The 24,484-nt window shown below is 38.8% G+C and overlaps 1 protein-coding gene across 4 annotated transcripts; it reads left to right on the top strand.

Annotated features, from left to right (window-relative positions):
• Nucleotides 1-96: 96 nt before the first annotated feature.
• On the top strand, nt 97-24,308 carry mag (myelin associated glycoprotein). Of its 4 annotated transcripts, XM_026316863.1 has the most exons (15): nt 97-229; nt 996-1,121; nt 2,146-2,268; nt 10,591-10,690; nt 13,357-13,456; nt 14,560-14,635; nt 14,767-15,135; nt 15,532-15,828; nt 16,503-16,760; nt 17,415-17,675; nt 17,846-18,154; nt 19,279-19,378; nt 20,006-20,102; nt 20,371-20,424; nt 20,727-24,308. In XM_026316863.1, exons 6-15 carry the CDS (start codon nt 14,590-14,592, stop codon nt 20,883-20,885), a joined length of 1,950 nt encoding a protein of 649 aa, XP_026172648.1. In that variant the 5' UTR covers nt 97-229; nt 996-1,121; nt 2,146-2,268; nt 10,591-10,690; nt 13,357-13,456; nt 14,560-14,589; the 3' UTR covers nt 20,886-24,308. The 4 variants fall into 4 exon arrangements, with proteins under 4 accessions (XP_026172648.1, XP_026172650.1, XP_026172652.1 ...); XM_026316865.1 differs by lacking the exon at nt 20,371-20,424; XM_026316867.1 differs by lacking the exon at nt 20,006-20,102 and having other exon boundaries at nt 20,727-20,784.
• The last annotated feature ends 176 nt before the right edge of the window (nt 24,309-24,484 follow it).

Here is a 24,484-nt window from a genome sequence, read left to right as displayed (position 1 = left end):
GTTACATTTTATGTTATTCTTTTTATTTTTCAAAAAACCTTTTAGCCAACACTGTATTTTGCAGCTGACCAGTAAAATGCTCTTAATGCAAATGTTTCTGATGTGATGAAATCTAATTTTACAATAAACGTCTCTTGTCAGGCCACTGAATGTGACTTACAGAGTTTTACCACTAGATGACACCGTGATTTCGGTCTGCAATTCTCGGGTACAGTTACAGTGTTCTTTGGTTAGTATATCTGATGATGGTACATACCTTCCATGGTATATATACACACCACTGTTTCTGGAAAACCAAAGCAAATTTTTTGTATTGATTATTTACACATGGATGAAGTTTATTACTGGGAGTTCAGCAGTAACTCTGTTTTAGTCTGTTGCCAGAGCCTTGATTAAAAATCATAAATGATTCAGCAGTTCCTATTTGATTAAAAGTTGCAAGCCTTCTCTTTGTCTTCAGACTTGGCACTAAGGGAACCTCAGTACAATGTAATGAAATCCATGTCATAAAGTATCTACGAAAAGAGAAGTTACTTCAACACAATATCTTTTAATATCAAAAAATACAGCTAATTTAATTAGTGCCTCTCTGACATTCTCAACATAAACAGAAATTTTAACTTTACAAAGGTTGGATTTCTTGCGGAATTGTACTATATCTTCTTGTACTATAAGTGTTTTACATAGTATGTTACAGTAGGTCTAGTACTGACTTGTACATTTGCAGGTATTCTGAGTATGTAACATATAGTTAACACTTTACAGAAAGGGCATGTGAATGAGTTTACTATAATTTATGTATTTTCACCATGAAGTATTACCAACATACCTAATTAATAAGAAGCAGAATGTTAAACGTCAGTGTGTTCAGTGTCTGTCAAGAGGCTCACACTGTCAAACTGTTGTAATAAAAATATAAAAGTATTTTTACAAGATGCTGAATAATATAAAATGGTACTGTATTATTTTGGAGCTCCTGCTGCTATCTGTTTCAGGTGAGCTGTTTTCTGTGTGAGTCTGCTTCATGGAGACTGTCATCTCTTCACACTGAGCACTGGTCTGCTGTACATCAATCAACACCTCTGAGTTTCTGCTCTGAAAGGACCATTGCAGCGAATAAGGTGTGTGTTACTCACATTCCTACAATAGTTACATGAATATGGCACAAGTGAAGTTATGTTGCCGTCTGTGTCCCCATATTGTCCTGATGATTCAGACACAAAACAATAAGATGTTGCATTTTGTACGGTTGTGCTGAAATGGCAACTTCAAACCCAGAAGTTCAACTCTTTGTAGAATAGTTTGCTGACCTTGTTATCTTAATGCAAAAATGTAACATCTTTGAGTGCTTTGTTTAGGTGCTTTGTGTACTAATCAGGTAAAAAGCATAAAATGTTCAAGGGGGCAAGAAATGTTTCTTATTAATGAGGTAGTGCAGGATTTGAGCGAAAATGAATTACAGTGAAATTGTTCTTTTACACATAGAACTGAGCCAAATTGAGCCAGTAGTTCATTATCATTTGCAAGATGAAGATTCTCTTCAATAAGCTGCTTCAGCATTAATGTTCAGTGGCCAACAGATCAGACTAACTGCTGAGCAGCTCCCAGGTGTGAATGTGTAATTGAATAGTTATTGGATTTTTATGGGCCATTGTTTAATCCCATGAGAGACTCCTTATGGTCCTCAAGCCTTTTAAGGGTCCAAATACCAGCATCCTCAAGTGCACTATACTGAACTAGTGTTTATAGTCTCATAGGCCAGATTTAAATCCTGGTTCTTGGCGTCTTGATGTTTTCTCGTCCAGTCTGGGATTATTACACATTCAGTGTTACTCCAAATAAAGTGGTGGAGAAAATCTGGCTAAACTGTTGGCTTGTTTAGAAACTGTCTAATAGTCTGATCCTGTCTCTTGCTTAGATGGACTGTGTTGTAACACTATGTTATCCCTGAAGGGCGGCGAGGGCAGTGTTATCATGGTGTCAGAAATGATGGCCAAACTACAAAAATAAGACTTACATTGTAAAAAAAGAAGAAAAGTGACTTATCGCTCCTTCAAAAAAAAAAAAAAAAAATTTGTGAAAGTTAAACCTGATAGCTGGTTAAAAGGGTAGCCCCCCAACAGTCACAGGTTGTGTTTACCAAAGATCCAATCTGCTGAGAGAGAGTGAGAGAGAAGAGGAGGGAGGAGGTAGGAGCGAGAGCGAGAGCGGTAGAGAAAGCAAATGCTGAAGGAGAGAAGACAACTGAGCTCCTCACTGGCAGATAAGGTAAGAGCTCTGCGGCTCTCTAATCTACAAATAGCATTCATTACTTTTAGATTTTATGAGAAAATCCTCAGCACCCTGCTTGGTTTTTGCTTTGCACGAAGTCAGAAATAATTTTATTTCTTTTTATGTTTTTGGTGACAAATTTTCACTTTAAAATCCTTTGGACCAAAACAGCAATGAGTTTACGATTGTGATCACTTTATTGGCAGCACCAGATGAGCAGTTACATAGCTCGCAGCAGTCTATTAGCTCTATCTAAGCTTTAGCTCTATCTACATGTGATGCTACCACACACTTTAATGGATTCCAGCTGAGAATGATGCACAGAAAAATCAGTATTGGGTTTTCTGCTCTGTTTTACAACTATGCATTATGTATTCATCTGAGAATGTACTGAAAGATTGGAGACAAGTGATAAAAGAGTCGTCAGTATGTTGACTGATTAAAAACATTAGGTTTAATGGCATTCTTGACAGTTTGTCATCTAATTAATATGTTCAGCATTTTTGTAATCAGAGCCATGTTAACTGTGATTGATCTCTTAGCAGAATGGAGTGTTTGTCTTATCCATGCACAGGATTATCACCCATTAGACAAATACTGTTAATACTGCTTCCAGGATGTTGTATATATAGAATGGAGGAATATAGTAGATTTACATTATGCTAAATCGGGATTAAAAAAAAATTATATGACTGTGTACATATGTAAAGAAAAAAAAAAAAAAAAAAAAACAGTCCAGAAGGACTTTGAGTAATTTCCAGGTGCTGCCAGACAGACAGGACAACCGTCCTTGATAGGACCTGCAAAGAAGATTGCACAAACACAGAAGGTGTAAACCCAAGCACATCTTCCACACTTCTAGGACAGAAATCAAGTACACAGAAGGAAAAATCCAGAATATTTGGAATTAGGCACTGATATGTAGGTGAGAGAGAGGTCCCAGGATGAGAGTCCAGCACAGAGAGCCTGAGTGAACAGGGAGGAGAAAATAGAGAAATCCACATCTTGGATGTGCATGTGCTTGAGGGACACAGAAAAACAAACAAAGGGTTATAGAGATATGGTTACAGCGCAACATAGACTATACTGTACATTCACTGAGACTGAGAAGTAACTTTAGTGTACAACACAGAAGCAACCATTGGAACAGTGATATTTCAGAGACTGTTGTTGCATTTTTTTCTTCTCGGGAAAAAAAAGGTAATTTTTAATCTCACTTTCTATAATGGAAAACAGAGAAAGGGTTGAAAATGGTCTTATTGTAATGAGGCCTGACACAAAATGACCTTCATATTGCAAACCCAAGCCACATAACAGTTGGAGCCCCGTATGTGAACTGAAGCCAAGTAGGACAAATTTGGGATTATTTGGACCTTTGGGAATAAAAATCCCATTTGACATGGCGACTGCAGCAGGTTGGGGCTGTGGATATAAAGTCCCAAATGTGGTCAATAAGCTCAAATTTGGATATTTTGAGAGATTTTAGATTTTACCCCAATACCTTGGCATACAGGCGCAAATAGTCTTTGTTTTTATATGCTCTCATAATGCTGTTTGCACCAAATTTGAAATTCATTGAACATAATAATGAATTATGGTACGGTTTTCTTTATGATTGGGAAGAAATTGTAAATTAAGTGTGTAGGGTCTCTAAATGAATCCAGTCCCAGTCAGTCTCCCTCTGAGTGGGATTTCTGAAAGGACTCAACTTAAATATAAGTGAGTACTTTGGAATTTACCCTGGAACCTTAACTTTTAAATTAAAATATTTTCCTCTTCTTCCAGCAAAATGAGAAAACCTGTGCTGAGCCTGCCTGAGTAGCGTTTACATTGCTTCTGATAGTAATCTGTTTTCATCTATTTTTGAACATCCGATAAAAGTTTTCAAGACAAAGTTTTCCATATCTAAACACTGTTCTCATTTCATTTTTTCTGATAGGAATAAGTGCAACAGATAAATATCCAAAGTATAAAATGATTTAGGTAGGTGATTTAGCTTTTCTCCAACTTTTCATCTGTTTGCAAATGACAGACATTCACTGCCGCTGTCCAGTAAAGTGGCGAGAGGGACAATGGATCCATTTTCACTCTGTTGTTCTGTCACCCGTCTCTGTCCAGCACAGTCCCAACACACACAGCTACACACCCTCTCCCCACACAAACCTCCACAACTACGCCATCGTACTGTAAAAGCATGATATTGTGTGTTTGTGCATGCTTGTGTGTGTTGGTATGTGTACACACTGTAGAGTCTTGTGCGTATTAACTATGTATATATAATAGTTTGCAACACAGAGTGTGTGTATGTTTATTAGAAGGTTGAGCGATAACACAGAGCCCAGTGTCCCCAGAAACTCCCCAGAAAATTGTCCTCTAGCTGGAGAAAAAGCTGCTTAACAATGCATTTTTAAGAAATTTCAGGGTGGTTTTAAAGACCCTGCACACAGCCTTTTAAACGATTTTATTAGCTTTAATAGTAGGCTCATTAGGCTCATTTTCTCACCTTATTGAGCCAAACCAGATTGTGATCATGGTTAAAAGAAATCAAACTCACTGTTAATGGGAGACAGGATGATAATTAGCTTCTTTTGTGTTAAACCCCAATACTGTTCTGCAGGACTGTAAAGGCCAGGGCATGCTTGAAATGAACAGATTCACACTACTGTAGGCAGTCTGTCCATGTCTGAGGGCAAAAGTGCTTCTAGCGGACAGTTTTTCTATGGAGGATGTCTAATAGAAGTATTGTTTTAGAGCCATTCACCGTAAATTAAAGTTTAAGGTCAGGAAGGATGTTTTTAATTGAGTAAATAGTTTAAATGGATTTAATAAGAGCAGTTTGCTCCATATGGGAACCATTATTTCTAGCTTCAACCATGCTTGCATCAAAAACGCTCACAAACTCAGTGTGACTGGTCAGACTTGCTAAAAGCCACAAGAGTTCCAGCTCCAAGAGAAAGGTCGAACAAGAGACAGAGACAAATGAGCAAGGCAGGAGAAAAGGGAATTGTTGTGATTAAAAGACAATTATCTGTGCACATCGACTTCCCAGTGTTGTGCGGTGTCAGGCTCGAGCTGAGCTGTTCTGTCCCAGAAGGCCTCAGGAGACAATGGCTACTGTGTCAGGAGCAGGGAGGGGGTGTTTTAACCAGTCGTGGAGTTTCATGCACCATGTAACTGTGTGAACACTGCTAATGCTACACTGAGACTCAATAATTATTGTTTTTTTAATTAATGCAAATAGCAAGAGGTTGATGGGTGTATAGACAGATTTCCCAATTTGATGTGCAACTGCCTAAAAAACAAAGTGGTGACACTTTAGGCAAACCTTACAAGCAGAAAAATGACAGCACCATAATTCACATGAAGTTGCCCAGATTAACTTTAGATTTTGATTGCTTGTTGAATCTGTCTTAAAATAGAGGGAGGGCTGAAAGATTACAGAGTGGAACTATTACACTGGCTGTAGAAAAAGAAAGCAGAATTCATGTGTTTAAAAGCAGCTCAAGAGTGACCTCAGCTCACTGTGTGGTTCATTCAAAGGACATTAAGGAGGAGTCTGTAGTGTCTTTGGTCACAGAGGGACTTGAGATGTTCCTCATACACAAGTGTTATGTGCCAGCCCAGTATTTCAGTAATGTTAGTGCTAATATCAAGTGTATCATTAAGAAGAAGCAGTTATTTTACTCTAATTCAGTCTTAAGTACTTATTTGTAGTAATTCTGACTAATTTCAACTAATCTAAACAATGAGTGTTTATTCTAAGACATAAGGCAAGTGCTTAATGAAACTGATACATGATGTTCATTGCAGCATGTAATAGCCAAACATCTTCAGTTAGCTGATAACTACATCCAACAACAACATCATCAAGTTGCATTATCACTAATACAGCATTCACATCCTATTTGTAAACACTGTTCACGTCTTCATCTAAGGTGTGATTTTGAGGGATGTTTTAATCCACCATTGTAATAAAACCTAGATGTAATATATACAGTTAGTTGTATTGTCAGTGTACGTGGCCTCTGTAGTCATACATCAGTCATACATGAATTGTTTGAGGATATGAGGCAGTGTAAGTGCAGGGGATCCTTTCCCTTGTACTGGGCCGACCCTTTCTTATCATTCTTCTCACTACCTTTCAATCTCACTTCCTGCCTTCTTTACATTGACCTCAAAAACAAACAAAATGAAAAGTGTGAATGGGCACTCCATCAATCCAAAATGACCAAATTTGCTCTGTTCAATCTGGTGCAAACCAACCGGCCGTGCTGGATGGAAAGGCCTTAGAGCTCAAAGCCTCACCCACATTTGTTGGGGCAAGGGGGAACAGTGTGGGCCTTTGTGACCCCATGTGTATTTATGAATGGCTGAGCCTTGGGGTGAACAATGCTGCTACACTGAAGAACTGATTTTCATATGGGAGGGGTGATGGTGGAGGCAGTGGGGAGGGCAGTTTATTCCCCACTGTTGGGGCATGGTACAGAGAGTGGCGAGAGATCTTGCTGGCGACTGGCTGGGGTGACGCTCTTGCATGTGAATGTCAGAGGGAAGGCTGCTGGCAGTGTTTGCACAGGAGCTGCTGAATGCTTGGAGATTGGCCTCAGTTGCATACACAGGTGAGGGGCAGCAGTTTTTGTCTGATTTAGATTTTTTATGCTACTTGGAGTTTGTGGATTTGAGTGATTTGTGCAGTTAAGGGAGGACTAATTGAGGAACCAATCTAACTGGAAAGCCATGATGACATTATGTAAATTTCAGTGGTGGGTGTTAAGGATCTATCTACTCTGTTATTTTTGTTCTTTAAGGTCAAACACCCACAGGCAGGGTTAGTGGGTGCGCTTCATTGTGTGAGCCTTCACAGATGAGTTGATAAGTGAGTGAATGTGTGAAAAGACTGAGAGTTGGATGAGCCACAAGTTGCACTGAGGTAGGTAATGAATAACTGTATGAGAGAACATGTTTGTGATGGTGTGTAATTTACACACATGAGTGAGTGTGTGAGTTGTTTGATGTTAATGGGAGCTGCTAAAAGCCCAGCCAATTATTACTGGACAGATTTCACTGCCTGTGCCACTAGTGTTGAGCCATTCCTCTAATTGCCAGAGCGTGTTACCACATCCAAACACACGTCTGATGCCAGGTAGAAGAGCCTCCGATTACACAGCCAATTAAAACAGTACTACAAGTTATTTAACAGTGGTCTGCATTATTAAGTCTATTGAAAGATATGTTTTCTTTGACACTGTCTGGAGCCTGAAGACGTTTTACTAAAAAAGTAGAAATGCCCATGTTTATTTCAGTGTGTTAAAAGAGAGGAGAAGACTTCATAAAAGTCATATTGGCAGTGGGGCAGTTAGGAGCAGTGTAACTTTAGTCTCTAATTATAGCCCAATTTGTGAGTTTTAAACAAGATCACGGTGCCAAAAAGTCATAATCCTTTCAGTTTATAAAAAAACTCATCAGTGGTGTCACACTTGAGCTTCAGATTTGACCTTCTTACTGTAGGTTTCCCTTTATATCAATTAGTGTGTTAATCGACCAGTGTAGCAAATTTATCTGTCCAGTGTAAGATTTAAGGCACTTTTTTACACTGCAATTTAAGCTTTGAGATTCATCATATAATATAGATACATTTCATTTAAAACCATAGGTCCAAGAATGATGGTGCCACCCATTAGATATTTTTTTCTAGTGCAAAGAGAAATATCTGAGCAGTGGCATGGAAGGACAGAGACTGGAATATTTATACTCACTCTTGATTTTATTTTTATTTTATTTTTCTTTGTGGCTGAACAGGTGACAACTCTGTTTGTCGCCCCCTTTTGTTCAGAGCGGAAGGGAGAGCACTCTAATGAGTGAGAAACCCTGTGGTTCACCATCTGCCCACTGGGCTGGGGATTGCCAGAGTCACTGGGTTTGCCAAGTGGAAACTATCAGAGTAAGCTATTAATGCTGCTAGTCTCTTCTAACAATTCAAACTATTTTTTAAGAAAACATAAGTTATAGCTGTAAATCTTTTTTGGAGATGGTTAAAATCTATGATTATTTGAAGCCCAAGCCAAATGAAAAATGTTGAATTCTAAATGGTTAAAGTGGAAAATATATATTCTATGTATGAGTGGTGTAGGTAGAGCCACAGAGCCATGGCAATACCAAGAAATCTTTCATGAAGTATAGTTTATGGTTTCTCCCTTTCTGATATAGAAAAAAAAGAATAAAACAAGTCATTTCATTGAAAGACCTATAGTAAGATAACATAAACATGGAATAGTAAGTTCAAAAACAGATGCATTTTATAGATAAAAGGCACCGTTTAACACAATATTACAATATACATTATGTGCAAAATAAGATGAATACAGGTACATACATTTCAGAGTATTAACTGTAGATGGCAAGATGCAACCTCAAAGTCCAGACTCTGTGGCATACCTTGGACAGACTGAGTAACTGATATTGGCATATCTTCATGTTTATGTTTGTATCTTGTGTGTGTGTGCGTGTGTGTGTGTGTGTGTGGCACGCTGGACTCATCACAGCTCAGCACACGATGTGTGGGAGGGGCTGCAGTCATGTTTTAAGACCATCTGCTCCTCTGAGTATTTTAGTGGGGGCCTTAGCTTGTGGTGGAATAACGCACGTCACAGGCAAACAGCAAAGCACAAGCTGTGAGCGGGCCTGTTCCGGAAAAAATTCCTCCAGTTTCTTCCTTGCACAATAGGCAGTGTTCTGCATACAAGGTTCCCATTCTTTTTCCCTCCATCCAAGAGCCACGGTGAATCTCTCGTGCAAAGGCTGCAGAAGATATTCACAATGAAAATGTTCTTCTTGGTACAGTTGATTGTTTGTGTGAGCCTTTTGGTTTCTGTGAGCAATTTCAATAATGTAAAATGAGTCATAAAAGGTGTCATGGCCTAATTTGCCAGAGCTGATTGTTCAGATAGTATCTACATCCCTGAAGCGTGATGTGGAATAAGGGATTATTTTCGATTATCTTAGAAGACCAGGATATTAGAAGAGAGATCTGCACAAGGTATCACAAAGATGAGATGAAGATAAACACACACTGATGTACTTTTAGATTACATTTTAAACCAGTCTGAACTGAGTGAGGCATTGTCTTTTGGCTTATTGTAGTTTTTTCTTTTGTTTACATGTTTTACTTTCATGTTCTCTGTAAAGTCTTTTTTGCTTCTTTCTCTTTGATAAAATCCCACAGAAACAATTACAGTATCATTTTGCTTTAATTGTACACATCCTGTATATACAATGACTCTACTTGCAGCAGGACAGTAGAGCAGAGTGAGATTACAACCAGCACAGAGGGGATGCAGAGGAAGGTCACATAGCTGCACACCCCACACTGAGCAGTGTCCTGGCATGCTTTATGCTCCACGTGTGTGTAGGGGGGGTATGGCATGCAACGTATTTCTTTGTACATGGCTCCAGACTGTCAGTGCTGCATTCTCGTCTTCAACTTGTCTCCAGACTGTTTACGGAGGAATTCCCTTGAGGCTATTCATGGCCTTCACTTGGCCAGTGGCCTAGCAGCTTTTGGAGACAGTGACTCACCCTAGATGTAACAATGAGGGTGGGGAAAAGTTCCACTTCAATACACAAGTTACCTTTGTTACTTTACTTTTATAAACTAAGTGGACCTGTGAGTGGATCCATGCTCATTCTGTCTGCCTACTGACATTCCTCAGAAGTGAATTTATTAGATCTGCATACGGTTGGAAACATTGATTATGCCCTGAAGGATTTTTTTTTTCATTTCTGAAATTCAGAATTTTTCTAGACATGACATCAGATTCAAACACTGAGTCTGATTGTGGGCTCTTTCAGGCCATGGTTTGAAACAGATGAACCGTTCAAAGATTAAAAGATGTATCGAACAAATGTGAATCTGTCATTTAACCATATCCATCCTCCTACACTTCATATGTTGCTGTAATGCAGCCATGCTGTAATGCAGCACTACCCAGAGTGAAACTGAGTCATCATTTCTTCACAGTACACCACCAACATGAAAAAGTTCCACTAATGTCAACATGTTTTGCTTTGGCCTCACAGGGAAGTATGACCAAGACTCAGAGTTTCAAACACTGAGACACTTGGAACAACTCAGAGATTTGGTAGAACAGAGGAAAGGAATGCTGTGTGGGCCAAAGAGCACCTCCAGAAATGCCTGAACACATATTCAAAGCTGCCCACGACACATGTAAACTAGAGCTCACACAGTCTCCCACTCTTCCCCTTCTCATTTTCTCCTTTTAACATCTTTCTTTTATCACCCTTTTATGTTCTTTCCCACAGTAGCTGGGATTCAGAGCAAGACGATCAACTCAGGGAGAATCAAATAAAAGGGGAGAAGAAGTCAGGACTAAGAAGGAGCAGGAGCCTGGTGCTGATGCTGGTATGAGGCAAGTGTTTTGTTTGCATGTCGCGTGTGTAATTGTGCACACTTATGCTCTGTGCTCTGTGCCAGCCGTTTGTCTGCCCTATCAATGAGTTCCTTGTTGTTGGGGTTGGTGGTGGTGTCAGTGGCCCTGCCTGGCTGCTCGGCTCCGTTCTCTCCTGCCGTTGCTGATGCATGGCCTCTCTGCATTGACACAGTTGCCGGCTCTTGGCCTTTTGTTGCAATGCAGATGTTGGAGCTTGACGTAACACTTGAGAAAAGCTAGGACAATCATTGTCAACAGTGTAGCGTTATTGGCCAAGACGTCTAGAAATTTGACCCCTTCCAATTTGAGACATTTATTGGTAAGGTGATTATAAATTGATATTTTTACAGTCACAACGTAGACAATTAAATGGCAATTTGAAATGGTTAGCTGCACTGATGAATAAACAGAATTATCATTCAAGCCTACACTTCCACTCAGGTTTGTGTTGTTTTAGTTCAGTGTTTAGTTTGCACTGTAGCTTTACTGTTTCATCTGATATACACCACTCTGTGATGTTTTTGGCCACAGCAGGCAGAAAGAAATCCCCTAAAACCCACTGTACGCTACCTGTTCACCAAAATAGGAATAACAAGATTAGCAACAAGCTGGTGAGCAAAATGAAGCAATAAAATGACCAAATGACTTTTTTTCAGGAACTGGTAGAGACCAAAAAAAAGTTCAAAGAGAGAGAACATCAGATTTACATGCACCAGCTAAAAATAGTGACATTGTGCTTGCAGTTTCTTTCTATTTTCCACAAAAAATAAACATGGAATGGAAATGGAAAGTAGAAGACAACTATTAGGCAAGTGGACTTTAAATGCATTGTGCAACATGTAGGCCTGAGGAACATGACTATGTGATGAACAACATGACAGATCCATGGCCTCTTGCAGTGGCAAACCAACAGAATTTTTCACTTCTTTCCATCAACAGGGCTAATATTGGATTCTCTGGGGGATGTTGGGATGTGTTAATCACCAAGCTCTAAAGCACGATTCACTCTTAGGCCTGCCATCTGCACACACCGGCTGCTGCAGCATGAGGCTAAATCCTCTGCTTCTACTTCTGCATCCTTTATTCCACAACCATTTCAAAGTACCAGGCATCATGATATTAGCAGACATTTTATGACAGTTGCACATTTATTTTAGAAAAAGAGAATGGAAATAAATACAAGCCAGTTATTGTAGTGAAAATGTATTATAAAGTAAATACTGGATGGCATTACATTGTACTGATGAGTGTAAATGGGAATTTTAGTATTTTATGGTCTTGCATTATTCTACCATGATGCCAACTGTGAACTACTTCTCAGTGTTGAGAAAACATTATAGTAATATCAAGTGATTAAAACAGCAGCTTTGTCATCACCTTAAAGAAGTGTAATATACACACTATGGCAAAAAATGTCATGAAAAATCCACGGACCATTGTAAATTAAAAATGCTAAAAGTGACAGTGCTAGTGTGTTACATTTAGAGAAGAAGATCATTTGGCGATAATCTGATTCAGCTCAAAAAATGATTTAATCAAGCATACCTAACGCATTTTAATTCTTATGATTGTTTTAAACACACTTTGGCTGATATTATGATTGTACTTTTAAGTGAAAGGAAAAGATGTTAATGTGTTGAGTGTAGCTAACAATTGTAGATGTTAATGTAATTTCATTTGAACATTTCATTTCTAGCTACAGTATGATAGTATTTGTCATTCTTCTTTTTGCATTGATATGTTTTTTTTTGTTTGTTTTATTACAGTTTGATTGCAAATTTAACATATCAGTATTTCTGGATTTGGATTTAAGACCCAATAGCAGAAGAGAAGTCAACCTCACTGTCCCCCTCTCTCAGCTTTGGTATAAATTCCAGCACAAGTCCAAATCTTCCAGCCCTGTTTTACAGAGCCTGTCACCTTAGTGGTCATGGCCATATCTTTACCTTTATTCCCATTTTTTCCCCAAAGACACAGCAGTTCCTGTTCACTGAGAGGCTGATATTTTTCTACATAGACTAAAGATGAGCTCTGGACATTACAGTTTTATAGTAACTGAGGGTTGTGTTAACAACAGTACAGTACTGACTTAAATATGTATTTAGATTTCAATTTGAGACTTGTCTTCCAGACTATAAGAGAAGACATTTTGAAGGGAAATAAACAATCCAGATACAAAGCAATCAGATCTGTAATACGATTTCTGACATTTCAGTGCTGCCATGAGACTGACTAGTTAATGTTCCTTTGTGGAGCCAATGTGCTCAATTTATTTAATAAGTGAAATATGCATTGGCATGCAGTTTGCTTACATGTTATCATCACTGAATATTGATCTTGGTCCCCCTGATTTGCTTTCTGTACCGCACAGATACTTCCAGTAATCTAATGAGTACAAGATGTGCAGTGATGAGTGATGAGGTTGGCTTTGTGTTCGTGCTCAGCTAACAGTGAGAGTTATTCAGTAGATGTGCGATTACGTATGGCGACCATAATGAGTGACTCTACTGATGGAGAACAAACAGGTGCTGACTGACGATGAGTTTGTGATTTACTATGGCTCTGTGTGAGTGAGGGCACTGTCAACGATGTCATTGCTTGATGATGTTGATGTCACTAGTTTGTGCTTATTTTACAGAGAAGAAGGCTATAAGGCTGCTGGGGTGTGAGTGAGCACCCTCTAGTGGAGCTGCTGAGCTGCAGAGCTTCTGTGTCTTTCTAACCATCAGCATTTCAAGGTGAAAGTCACAGTTTAAAAGTCTTTTCAAAGTTTTTAATGTGTAGTTAGGAGACACAAGGACAACCACCAGGAATCAGGAGCACAGGAGACGCAGTAGGGAATTCCGATATTTATTCAGGACTTAGAGACTTCATCAACAAGACACTTGTATCAGAAGGTGCCAAGAACAAAAACACAAATCCCATCTTTTATACAGGAGAATGAAAAACTATTTAATACACTGATACTAGTTACCCAGTTAAGTTAGAAGCTAGAATGAAGAGCATAACCCGCCAGACCATTCGAGGGAAAATAAATTCAACAGTTTTCCTGAAAACTATATAAGTTATGGATACTTCACTGAAATACTCTCAAAACATTACTGCATTTTTGTAATTGGAATTAGTTTCTGTCACCTGGTCTGATTATACAGTACAGTATACTGTGGTCAGTAAATGTCTTAGTTTTATAATGACATCTTGGGTGAACATTTCTTATTTCTTTATAAGAAAAGATGCTTGATCATAGTTTTGTATTTTATGTTTTTCTACATGTTGTAGGATTATTTTCTGCGTTGTAGTGTTTCTGTAGATAAATATGTTTTTGGCTCGTGGATTCAGTATTGTATCAGTTTGGGTTCATCTGGGGCATGAAATTAACTACTGTGCAAAGCTGACTGCTTATACAGAAAGTTCTGTAAAGAGATACAAAAACATGAACTTGGAATTGCTTTATAATTGCAAAAAATTTTGCAGATGAACTCTGAATATAATGTCATGCAACTATCTCCTACCACAAATTTTGGTCTTTTTCATTTCATAACTTCTGTTAAAGCACTATTTTAAAACATATTTTCCTCTGTGGGCTGAGAAAGTTCTACACCGAACTACTCACAAAAGTGAGAGATATATACTCTAGCCTCTTAAGTTTAAAATTCTTCATTCCTTTTTTTTTTTGGTTCTGTTACTATAAATAGAATTTACAGGATAATTTTGATGAAGGGTTTTATCCATGTCCACAATATTTGTGTTAGGGGTACATGGTGTGTCTGAGTCATGCAGTACCAATGCTGTTCACAAGATGATACATGTGCTATAAGTGACAGGATGTTATGTGTTTCAGAGGTCTATGGTCCAGCATTGAGCAGAGACCATGTGGTATTTAGAGCTGCTCTTACCACTGCTGTTGATCATCAATGGTAATAAACATCTGCATCTCTTTCTTATTTGAACATATGAGTCAAGTTTAAGTGACGCTTTTCACCACACATACAATGATCATCTGAACACGTCAAATTTCATTCAACATCTATCTCTGACCTTATCTCAGATGCCAGTTGCCAGTGGAACGTTTGGGTACCTCGAGACATCTCAGCCATGACAAACTCCTGTGTGGTTATTCCATGCACTTTCATGTATCCGTCTGGCATCAGGCCATACCGTGGCGTTCACGGGATCTGGTACTTCGGCCAGCCCTACCCTCAACTCTTCCCTCCAGTAGTCTTCAAATCACGCACAGACGCTGTGCACGAGAGCTACAAGGGTCGCACCAAACTGCTGGGTGACCTGCACCAGAGGAACTGCACTCTGCTCATCAACAACATCGGCACAGAGCACTCAGGGAGGTACTACTTCCGCGCTGACCTTGGTGGAGCCAACATGTATACATACCCTGACTTTGCTGAGCTCAAAGTTCTTGGTAAGTCTGACTGGACTGGAATATGCATTAAACTGTAACCATAAATATGAAATTGGTGTAAAACTTTCTTACTATAGGAATAAACTGAAGAAAGTAATAATTACAGCATAAACGCAAAATACATTTCACTTCATATTATGCACCATATTCTGTCTTTAATTTGAGGTAACCTTACCTTTGCATGCATTTGTTTTTATTCCTCCATCATTTCCATCCAATTAATTTCTTTAGGTTATGATATCTATGATGTATTTGTACAACTTTTTTTATCTTTACTCTAGTTTTGTTTAATTTTGAGCTGCATCTCTGTATGAAAATAAAAATTAGTTATAGAAAATAAATTTTGCTATTATCTATGAACGAAATCTAGGAAAATCTTTGTGTTTTGTCCACCAGATCAACCCAACATTGATGTTCCAGAAGAGATTGTCAGTGATGAAAATCTCGAGTTGACATGTTACGCTCCAGACAACTGCCCCGACATGACTCCAGAGATCCAGTGGATGTACACAGACTACCTGCCTGATCCGGAGTTTTCTTCTGACTATGTGGAGGAAAGCAACACAGCAGTGCTCTCCAGCACCCTCACCTTCACACCTAGACCCATGCACAATGGGCAACTCCTGGGCTGCAGAGTCTACTACCCCAACACCACACTGGTCTATGAAAGACTCATCACTCTCGACATCAAGTGTAGGTTTAAGAAACACCTCATACTACAAGTCAAAAACGTGACTGCTGTGTTAGACATAATAATGTCTCAACTATAACAATATCCACATTCTAGCATTTCCTCATAAATGTTTTTGTTGAGCTACTATTTAAATTTAAAAAGGCTTTAGTGACCCTGAAACAAGGTTTTAACAACAATGGAGCTAGATACATCTGTGTATCAGGTTTCATACAAATCTATCCAAAGGTTTGTTTCAGCCTGGATCAAAGCAGGGGACTGGCTGGACCACAATTGTCATGTACTGCTCAGGGTTAAAGAGTGGTCCTCTGCTGTTATTTGAGGGTGTCTACTTCTAAATTAGTTGAATGGAGCAGGGCTTGTAGCCCTCTCATTGTCCTTCTGCAGTGGTTCAAAACATGAGAGTCCAATATAAAACATGCTATTAATCAGTGTGAGTCATATAAACGTACTTAACAAAGCTGCCACTTTAACCCCATTGTAAATTTTCATTTTAAACCAAAATGCAATACAAAGGCAAAACATAAATATATGGCTGTTCTGCTTTTCTGGTTTAAATTTTATGTTGCCAAAGCTGTTTCATCCAGAAAGATCCACTAATTTTTAAGATGAAGTTATTCAGTAGTGTCCACACACCTGGATGCTGATACCTTGTCTGTTTCATTTTCCTGTCTAGATGCTCCACGTTCTGTGTGGGTGAATTTGTCATCAGAGGTGATGGAGGGCAGCTCTGTGACACTGCACTGCGAGGTGGACAGTAACCCTCCTCCAAGGATCTCCTGGATGTTTGGAGACCAGGAGATTTTGTGGGACACAGCGTCCAACATCTCATTCTCCCTGGACAATGTGACACCTGAACAGGAGGGCATCTACACCTGTGTTGGTGATAATGGCTATGGCACCATGAACACTTCAATGTACCTGGCTGTCAAATGTGAGTCTCTGAGTCAGAAGCAGTTCCATTATATTATAATGTATTCTACATTATAATACATAATGTATTCTACATTATACCTTGCTTCACTAATAACTGTGAAACAGTTAAACTTCACAAGGATTCTTTAAGCTTCAACATGTAAAGTGTAATCTATATTTTTATAGTAGCTGACCATGTGAAATCAATTTAATAATAATGTGAAAGGAGTCATTTGTGGTGATGAACCTGCAGAGAATCATCAGCTCATTGCTTCACTGTCTGGCCCTCAACTTTGTTGTCTGGTTCAGTCTCACTGCTGTCATAGCATCATTTTTGTTAACAGGAAGCTGTTTCATTGGAAAAAACAATAAACCTGATGTGTAGTATGAAAAAACAAACACATTTAGCAATTAGCTGGTGAACAAAGTGAAACATTTAGGAGCAAAAAATTAAGATATTGTGTTTTCCTTAGAGGTTGGTAGAGACAAACCCTGAGCTAAAAGGGAATGTGTATTGGACATACATTCATCAAGTGGCCTCAGCCCTAAATGAATGATAATGTTGCAGAATCCTGCTTGTTGCATAAGCAACTGTTAACAATTAACAATTTCTCCATATAAACTTAAAAATTGTAGACAAACAACTTTGCATTAATCCATTTTTTTGCTGCAGACCCTCCACGTGAACCCCTAGTAAACAATTCCATGACAGTATTAGAGGGCACCTCGCTGGCCCTGCACTGCAACACCCAGGGCAGTCCACCCCCGACCCTCACCTGGCTGAAAGATGGGGAGCTGGTGGGCACCATCACTGCTGATGAGTTGTCAGTGCTGGAGATCACAGAGATCACACCGCAGGGAGACGGACAGTATCGCTGCCTGGCTGAGAACGAGCATGGTAGAGCCAGCAGCTCCCTCAACATCACTGTTGAGTGTGAGTGCTTCACTGGTCTGTATTTAACCCAGCAATTGTATCAAAGAATGAGGCTTCATAGCAATATCAGGAGCATCCAGTGAGGGTCTCATAAGTGTTATGGCCTTTATTTCACAAAACAGTTTTATTTTACATAATGAAGCTCTTCATTGTACTTCCTTCTTCAATAGATGCTCCAATCCTTCTGGAAGAGTCAAAATGCACAGTGGTTAGAGAGGGTGTCCAGTGTGTCTGTGTGGCCACAGGAAACCCTGAACCTTCCATCGAGTTTTACCTTCCTGATCTGAACATCACCATCAACGAAACAGATGGCCGGTACAACTTCTATACACACACAGATGGCCACACCTCCACAGGCATGATCAAACTGAAGGAAAAGGGTGAGCGGGTTGACAATGGCGGCCCTGCTGTCAATGTCCACTGCAGCATCTCCAACATGTATGGAAGAGAGAGTGTACTTCTGGAGCTACAGCAAGAGAGTAAGTAGAAACCTACTGTTCTGCTGCTCCCTAATTAAAAACACATGTTGTTTACAATACCCTTATTTATAACTTATCTGCCATTATGGTCAATTTTAAAGGATACATTTGATATTCTTTTTTTATTGTCAACTAATCCTTAAAACACAAGAACAGAACTGAACATATATACATACATAACTAGTAATGTATGTGTAGCCAAAGTTATGAATTCTTCTGTGCCATAGACCTCCACTGTTGACCAAAATGTGAGAGTCATGGTGTTGCACCGGGCGAGAGTTTTCTCATCTCTCGGCTATAAAAGATAAAAGAGATCTGAATCGCAAACTTTCTGACTAAATAAAGTTTAGCAACCTAATAATTGATTTTGAGTAGATCCCATGTATGCTGGCCTGCTGCTGTAAATTAAAAGTGAACTAATCTGCAGCAGAAAGTAGTCATGAATAAATGCCTAATTTCCTCCTGTTTGCATAATGTTTGTTAAAAACTCCGGTGTCACTTTAGGAATGTATTTTTTTATGAACTGAAGCTATACGTCTAAGATGTAGATCATAAGTAGGAACTGATGGACTAGTGAAAGGCGGCCACAGAAATGGTAGAGGAGTTTTAGTTGTATTGAGGAAGGTCACTATTTCCAGTGGAGACGGCAGCTGTACTGTCTCATTGCTCATGCATGACTAGTCTTTAATGGACTTAACACATTACTTTTGGTTTATTAATTGGATCATAATACAAATACAGAAAAATAGAGATTGATATTAGACCTATCATTTAAATGAAAAGTACAACAAATACAAGAAGGCAGTTTAAAATCAGGATTGGAGAATCCTGGAATAGGATGTTTTTCCGTCATCTCCAGGTTTTCTCGTTGCTTTTCAAACAGGCTATTTTAATCGGGCAATAATGTTCTAAATAAACAATGCCTTCATTTTTGGCTTATAATGGTGATAGTTTCTGATTTTTTTTTTTCTCTTCCCTTGACATATATTTTTTTCTTAATATAGTGACGTGTGGTCTGTATATACTGTACATAACACACTGTATGTTGTCAGGGTGCATTTCTTCAATTTTAGTCAATAGTAAGTCCTGTGTTCTCAGTTTTAATTTTGCTCACCCATTTTCAGAAAAGTACATGATGGCAGTTATAGTTGGTACCATTGGAGGAGTGGCTGTCATAGCCTTCATCATTGCAGCTGTGAGATACGTTGGCCACAACAACAAGAAGTGAGTATAAATGTCAGACTAATGGAGAAGCCGATGCGAGGCAGAAGTAGTCATTTTCCTCACAGAGCATTTTTTGAAATCCAAGGAAACACTTAAGCCTAGTCATCCATTCTAAAACACACTGATGCATATTGTATACGAGTGAATGTGGGATTGATGTGGACGTGAAAATCATTTCTCCAGAGCAATTTCAGTTTATTTGCAACGACAAGTCCCTGTTGAAATCTGCGGAGATCCATATTGGCTGCCTTGTGGAGTGGGTTAGCAAGCTAGACTAACCTTAATATTTTGCAGGCACAATTCCCTGCTTTGCCACTGCTTCTGTATCCTTGACCTGCTATGCTAAATACAACCCAGGTAGTCTTCTTAACCAAGGTGCTTAATTTTAGCCTCAAGGCATATTTGGACCCCCAAATTTGCAAGCTTTCTTTGGCAAATCACCCCTGAAGTGGGTGTGAGCTCAGCAACTAAACCCATAAAATAACAACCACGTCACTCACAGACACAGTTGGCCTCCAGCATAACCTCAAAGAGCTTGTTGTTTTAAAATGGATGCCCAGGCTTGGCGTGTCGCCCTGCATTAGTGGCAGTCGAGACCGAGTCTGATTATGTGACTCCGTCCCCCAGAGAGAATGGCAACCCTAGGCAGGACGTGGTCCTGGAGAACCCAGCTTTGTACTACAGCGCAGTCAAGAAGGACAAACAAAATCTGAGGAAGAAAGTGGTGAGACATGCCGATGTCAGTGATTATGATTATGATGGAGCATGGGTTGGATGACCACTCTCAGATTGTTTTGGGGTTATAGTTTTGTGTACTGCAATAAGATGTAAATTCTCAGACCCCATTTTGACCTGATGAGGTAATAGAAGGAAACTCTCCCACCAGCCGTCCAGTAGCTCCAACCATGACCTTTCCAAACACTGTTTTCTCTTGCTTTCATCGCTTCTCTGCGTTTGTCTGTCTGTTTTTCTCTCCCCTAACTCTTGCACAGCTTAAGACAGAGCTGTTGGGCTCAAAGTTTAACTCCATTCTAGAGGAGACAACGGTAAGGTTCCTAAACAAATCCCCATTAAAACCACAAACCTCAGCGACAGATGCATCTCCTCGCATTTCAGCTTCTGTGTTCTGTACACTGCTGTTCGATTCCAAGCATTTGATGAAACTGCCTTCTGCATGGCTGCCTCATAGCTAACACAAACTACCAAACTAACAGGAAACATCAGTCACCCTGTTTGTATGTCGACCAGTAACCACTAACATCTTTTCTTTATGGTGTCTGTCGCCTTCTTCTTCGTCACCACCACCTTGCCAATGGTTTTGTGCCACTGATCGTTCTTCTGTCTGCAGGGAGAAGACGGGGATTATCAACCTGTGGGATCTATGGCAGGGCTGGAGAGACAAGAGCTGAATTATGCTGCTCTGGAGTTTATTGGGGGCAGGTCCAGGGAGGGGGCCTCAGGGAGGGGGGATGACGGCAGCAACTACAAGGAAATCAAAGCCAAATGAATCGCGATCCTTCCCTGATTCCTCGGCTATGCGAGACGCAGTGGCACCCCGTATCACACTCATCCTCTGCCTCATAAACAGTATAATAACTCTCCCTCCTCTACAGGATTCCACTCTGCAAACTATGGCTCATATTTTCACATTTTTTCAGATTTGTCACTTATAACATACCACTAGATGCCAGTATTCCCCCTTCATGCTGCCCCTCCTCCATGGGCCCCCTGTTCATATGCCTTTATTCGGAAAACTGGTACTTTTTGGGTCAGAGCATGATCCACTGGACAATGTAAAATAAATTATTTTAATTTGTATTTTCAGTTGTAATACATGTGCTCTAAAATGTGTAGTGTTAACCAGTGATCCTGTTATTGTTGCTTTCTCCATGTTCTTCATAGTGATTGTTGATGTCATTGTCAATTGACAGACGTCTGAGCGCTTGCATCTCACTTTCATCTCATTATTGGCACTACATCTGTTGTGTAACTGTCACTGTGTCTGCTGCCAGTCGAAGCATCAGGGTAAGGATTAATCGTGCTTTTTGTTCTCTTTATGGGTCTGTTGACTGAGAGCGAAACCTCTCCTCTCATTTCATTCCAGGATGTTACCCGACTGAGGTGGGAGATGGAAAGTGTATTTAATGTGTGCTGTGACTCCTAAGCCTCTATAATAAATGAACAAATTATTGCCATCGCTTTTAATTATAATCGAAGAGGTTTTGTAAATTTAAGTGATACACTGTCCCCTTCTGAAAGATGTCACAGCTTCTTTCCAGCATATTCATGTAGAATATCCTGAGATTTCTGGGGAATTTCCTGAACTGTGGCCAAGCGCAAATGTCTGTCGCATCTTTTACTTTGTCTCTCTAAGGCATGGAGCCTAGCTCTCTGGAAATACAGACCTAAAGCACAACCTACTTGCGCATGAGCAGCCACAGTGTTATCTCTTTCAGACAATGTGTGTGTGTGTGTGTGTCTGTGGGTGTGCACGTGTGTTCAAATTGGGTTTGAACGATCAGCAGAGATTGATCTCTGGGTCTTTGGGAAGTTTGGGCATCACTTCATTTGACAAATGCATCTTTTTTTCTCATAAGGTTGAATGACAAAAAGTGATGCTGACTAGTCAGCTGGTTGTGCTATTCAAAAATATTTGATTAACCTGTGATGTAATATTAAAGCCCACTAGTAATCTAACTTGATAACAATGGTGTCAATAATATATATATATATATATATATATATATCTTAATAAGATGTACATTGATAAATAAAGGGATGCTAATATGTACAGTAAATGCCTTGCATGAGTCGGTTGTCAGCAGGTACACATTTAAGTATTGATCGATGATGAAAAGACAATTTGTCACACATCATTCAACCACTCTGATTGAATACTCTGAATATAAGCTTAGAAAACAGTAGCCAAACTCTAGTGTGCTGCTCTTACATACAGGAAGTAACCTTGTTCTTGACTGTGATTAGGGTCAATGTAAAGTATAATACCTGCTGTGTACATGTATTTCTTTTTGATTAACCGTTAAAGGTGTACCCCAGCAATTTATTACTGCACTTTCATTATTTCATGAACTTGTAAGCAGCAGAATTTTTGGCCTAAATATAGGTTAAGCTCCTTTAACTCTGTATCCTATATTATCTATAATACAGCGATGCTCCACATGTCCTTAAAACACTGCGCCTAGTTTTGACCTCTGCTGTCTGTTATACATTTATGGTCTCCAGATTTTAGTCTATAACGATATATATATTTAGTCCTGATTACATCACAAAGTGTTATTTGGTCAGACTTTATAGAGCTAATCTGAGATCTTAGAGAACATTATATAACTGTCTTCACAGACTGAGTACTACTACCCATGATGGATACCGGACCTTTATGTAAGTCAGTGTCATTTCCTATTCATTTATATGAAGAGTGCAAACCCACTAATCTACCACGGTGCTTCTTCCACCTCCGGTTCTCTCTACTTCTTCCACTGTGCATCATGGTCATAAGCCTGTGTTTCTCCCAAAGTGTTTAAAAACAGTTCACAGACACACTGCAGCCTTAATGGATGAGTATACGCTCACAGACAATGGGTAACAATTTACTGATATTTTTAATGGATCTATTTTCACTTCCATTCAGTTACATATGTTGTGTAACACAGATTGATATTTATAATTTATTGTATGTTGGATTGTTTTACTAATGTAAATCATAATTTTGCACTGCAGGAATCAATTACAAAATAACTGAAAGTAACAGCTAAATTATCCATTGATTTCCTTCCTGAACAGACACTGTTACACTGCATGTACTGATGTTGATGGAAGGCTTAGGTGAAAAGTAAAATCTAACGGGAGAAGTGCAATCATCTCTTCATGAAGGCTGAAATTACTTTTAATACACATGCTATGACTGAGGCTTTAGAAATTTACAATGTTTTGTTTTTAGCTGTCTCATTTAAAATGACAGATTAACTTCATCAAGGCAGCAGTGTCTCTGTGAGCAGTTCAGAATTAGTTTTACAATCAGTCCAAAATACAGCAATGGCCTCTGATTGCGGTAACATTATGTATGGATAGATTGTTCTTAGGCAGCAATGGCAACGTGCAAACAACAAAATTACACTTTAAGGAGTACTTCATTTTGAGCTGTTCACATAAACGGAAATGAATATCTCTACCAGGTGCACATTAGTATTGGTGATAAAATGTTATGCACTGTAATATATTTTTTAAATATTTTCATTATAGTTAATTTTGTAACAGATAACTTTCTGCAAATATTCCATGTTTAAACATATTTTACATCCTTATTGACATAATGTCTTTCTTTGTCTTGTCCTGCCTCAAGTCATTTTGGAAGTAAAATTAAAATTAAACACAAGATAAGAGGCATGAGCCATTTTTTTACATTTAGCAGCAAAAGTCAGAATTTAAGACTAGATTTTTTTTTTTTTTTTTTTGCATGTCTACAAAATGCATAGTAAAATACTAAGAGCTAAGAAAAGAAATGTTTTATGCATTATTACCATACTGTATGTTTTAAAGCTAATGTCAACCAGCTACTTTAGTTAATGTTAGCCTTTTATTATTAAGATGTTGTTTAATTTGATGTAATGATGGGGTATTCCAGACACAGTGGCTGGTATTCTTAGGTTGTTATGCTCAAAGTCAATAACCGTTTCCTGCTTTTGAATTTCTCATATAGAGTTTTAGTATTTATTTGATTTTTTTGGAAACCGTGGAAATGTCATAAATGTATATGTCTAATATTTTGCAACAGTGTGTTGTAAGCAAATTTGGATGTTCTGTATGATGTGGTGATCATAATTATCATTATGGAGATTTTCTTTTCTACATACTGCATATGATTGACACAATAATTCAGATCAGGGTTTTGCCATCTCTGCAAATTAGCACTGTTAATGACTGTAGATTTTTCAGCAATGATATAGTTTGTTTGCTCTTTTGTTTAAAAAAAAAACTTTCACACCAAGCAAATTTATGTCTTTGGTTCCATGCAAATATAAATAAAACAAGAACAAGACAAAAAGGAAAAAGTTGATTATTGACAGAAAACTAACTGTGGAGAATCTG

The sequence above is a fragment of the Mastacembelus armatus genome, chromosome 16 (genome assembly GCF_900324485.2).
Source record: "Mastacembelus armatus chromosome 16, fMasArm1.2, whole genome shotgun sequence".
NCBI lineage: Eukaryota > Metazoa > Chordata > Actinopteri > Synbranchiformes > Mastacembelidae > Mastacembelus > Mastacembelus armatus.
The sequence above is the reverse complement of the archived record's forward strand: the minus strand, read 5'-3'. Positions and strand labels throughout refer to the sequence as shown.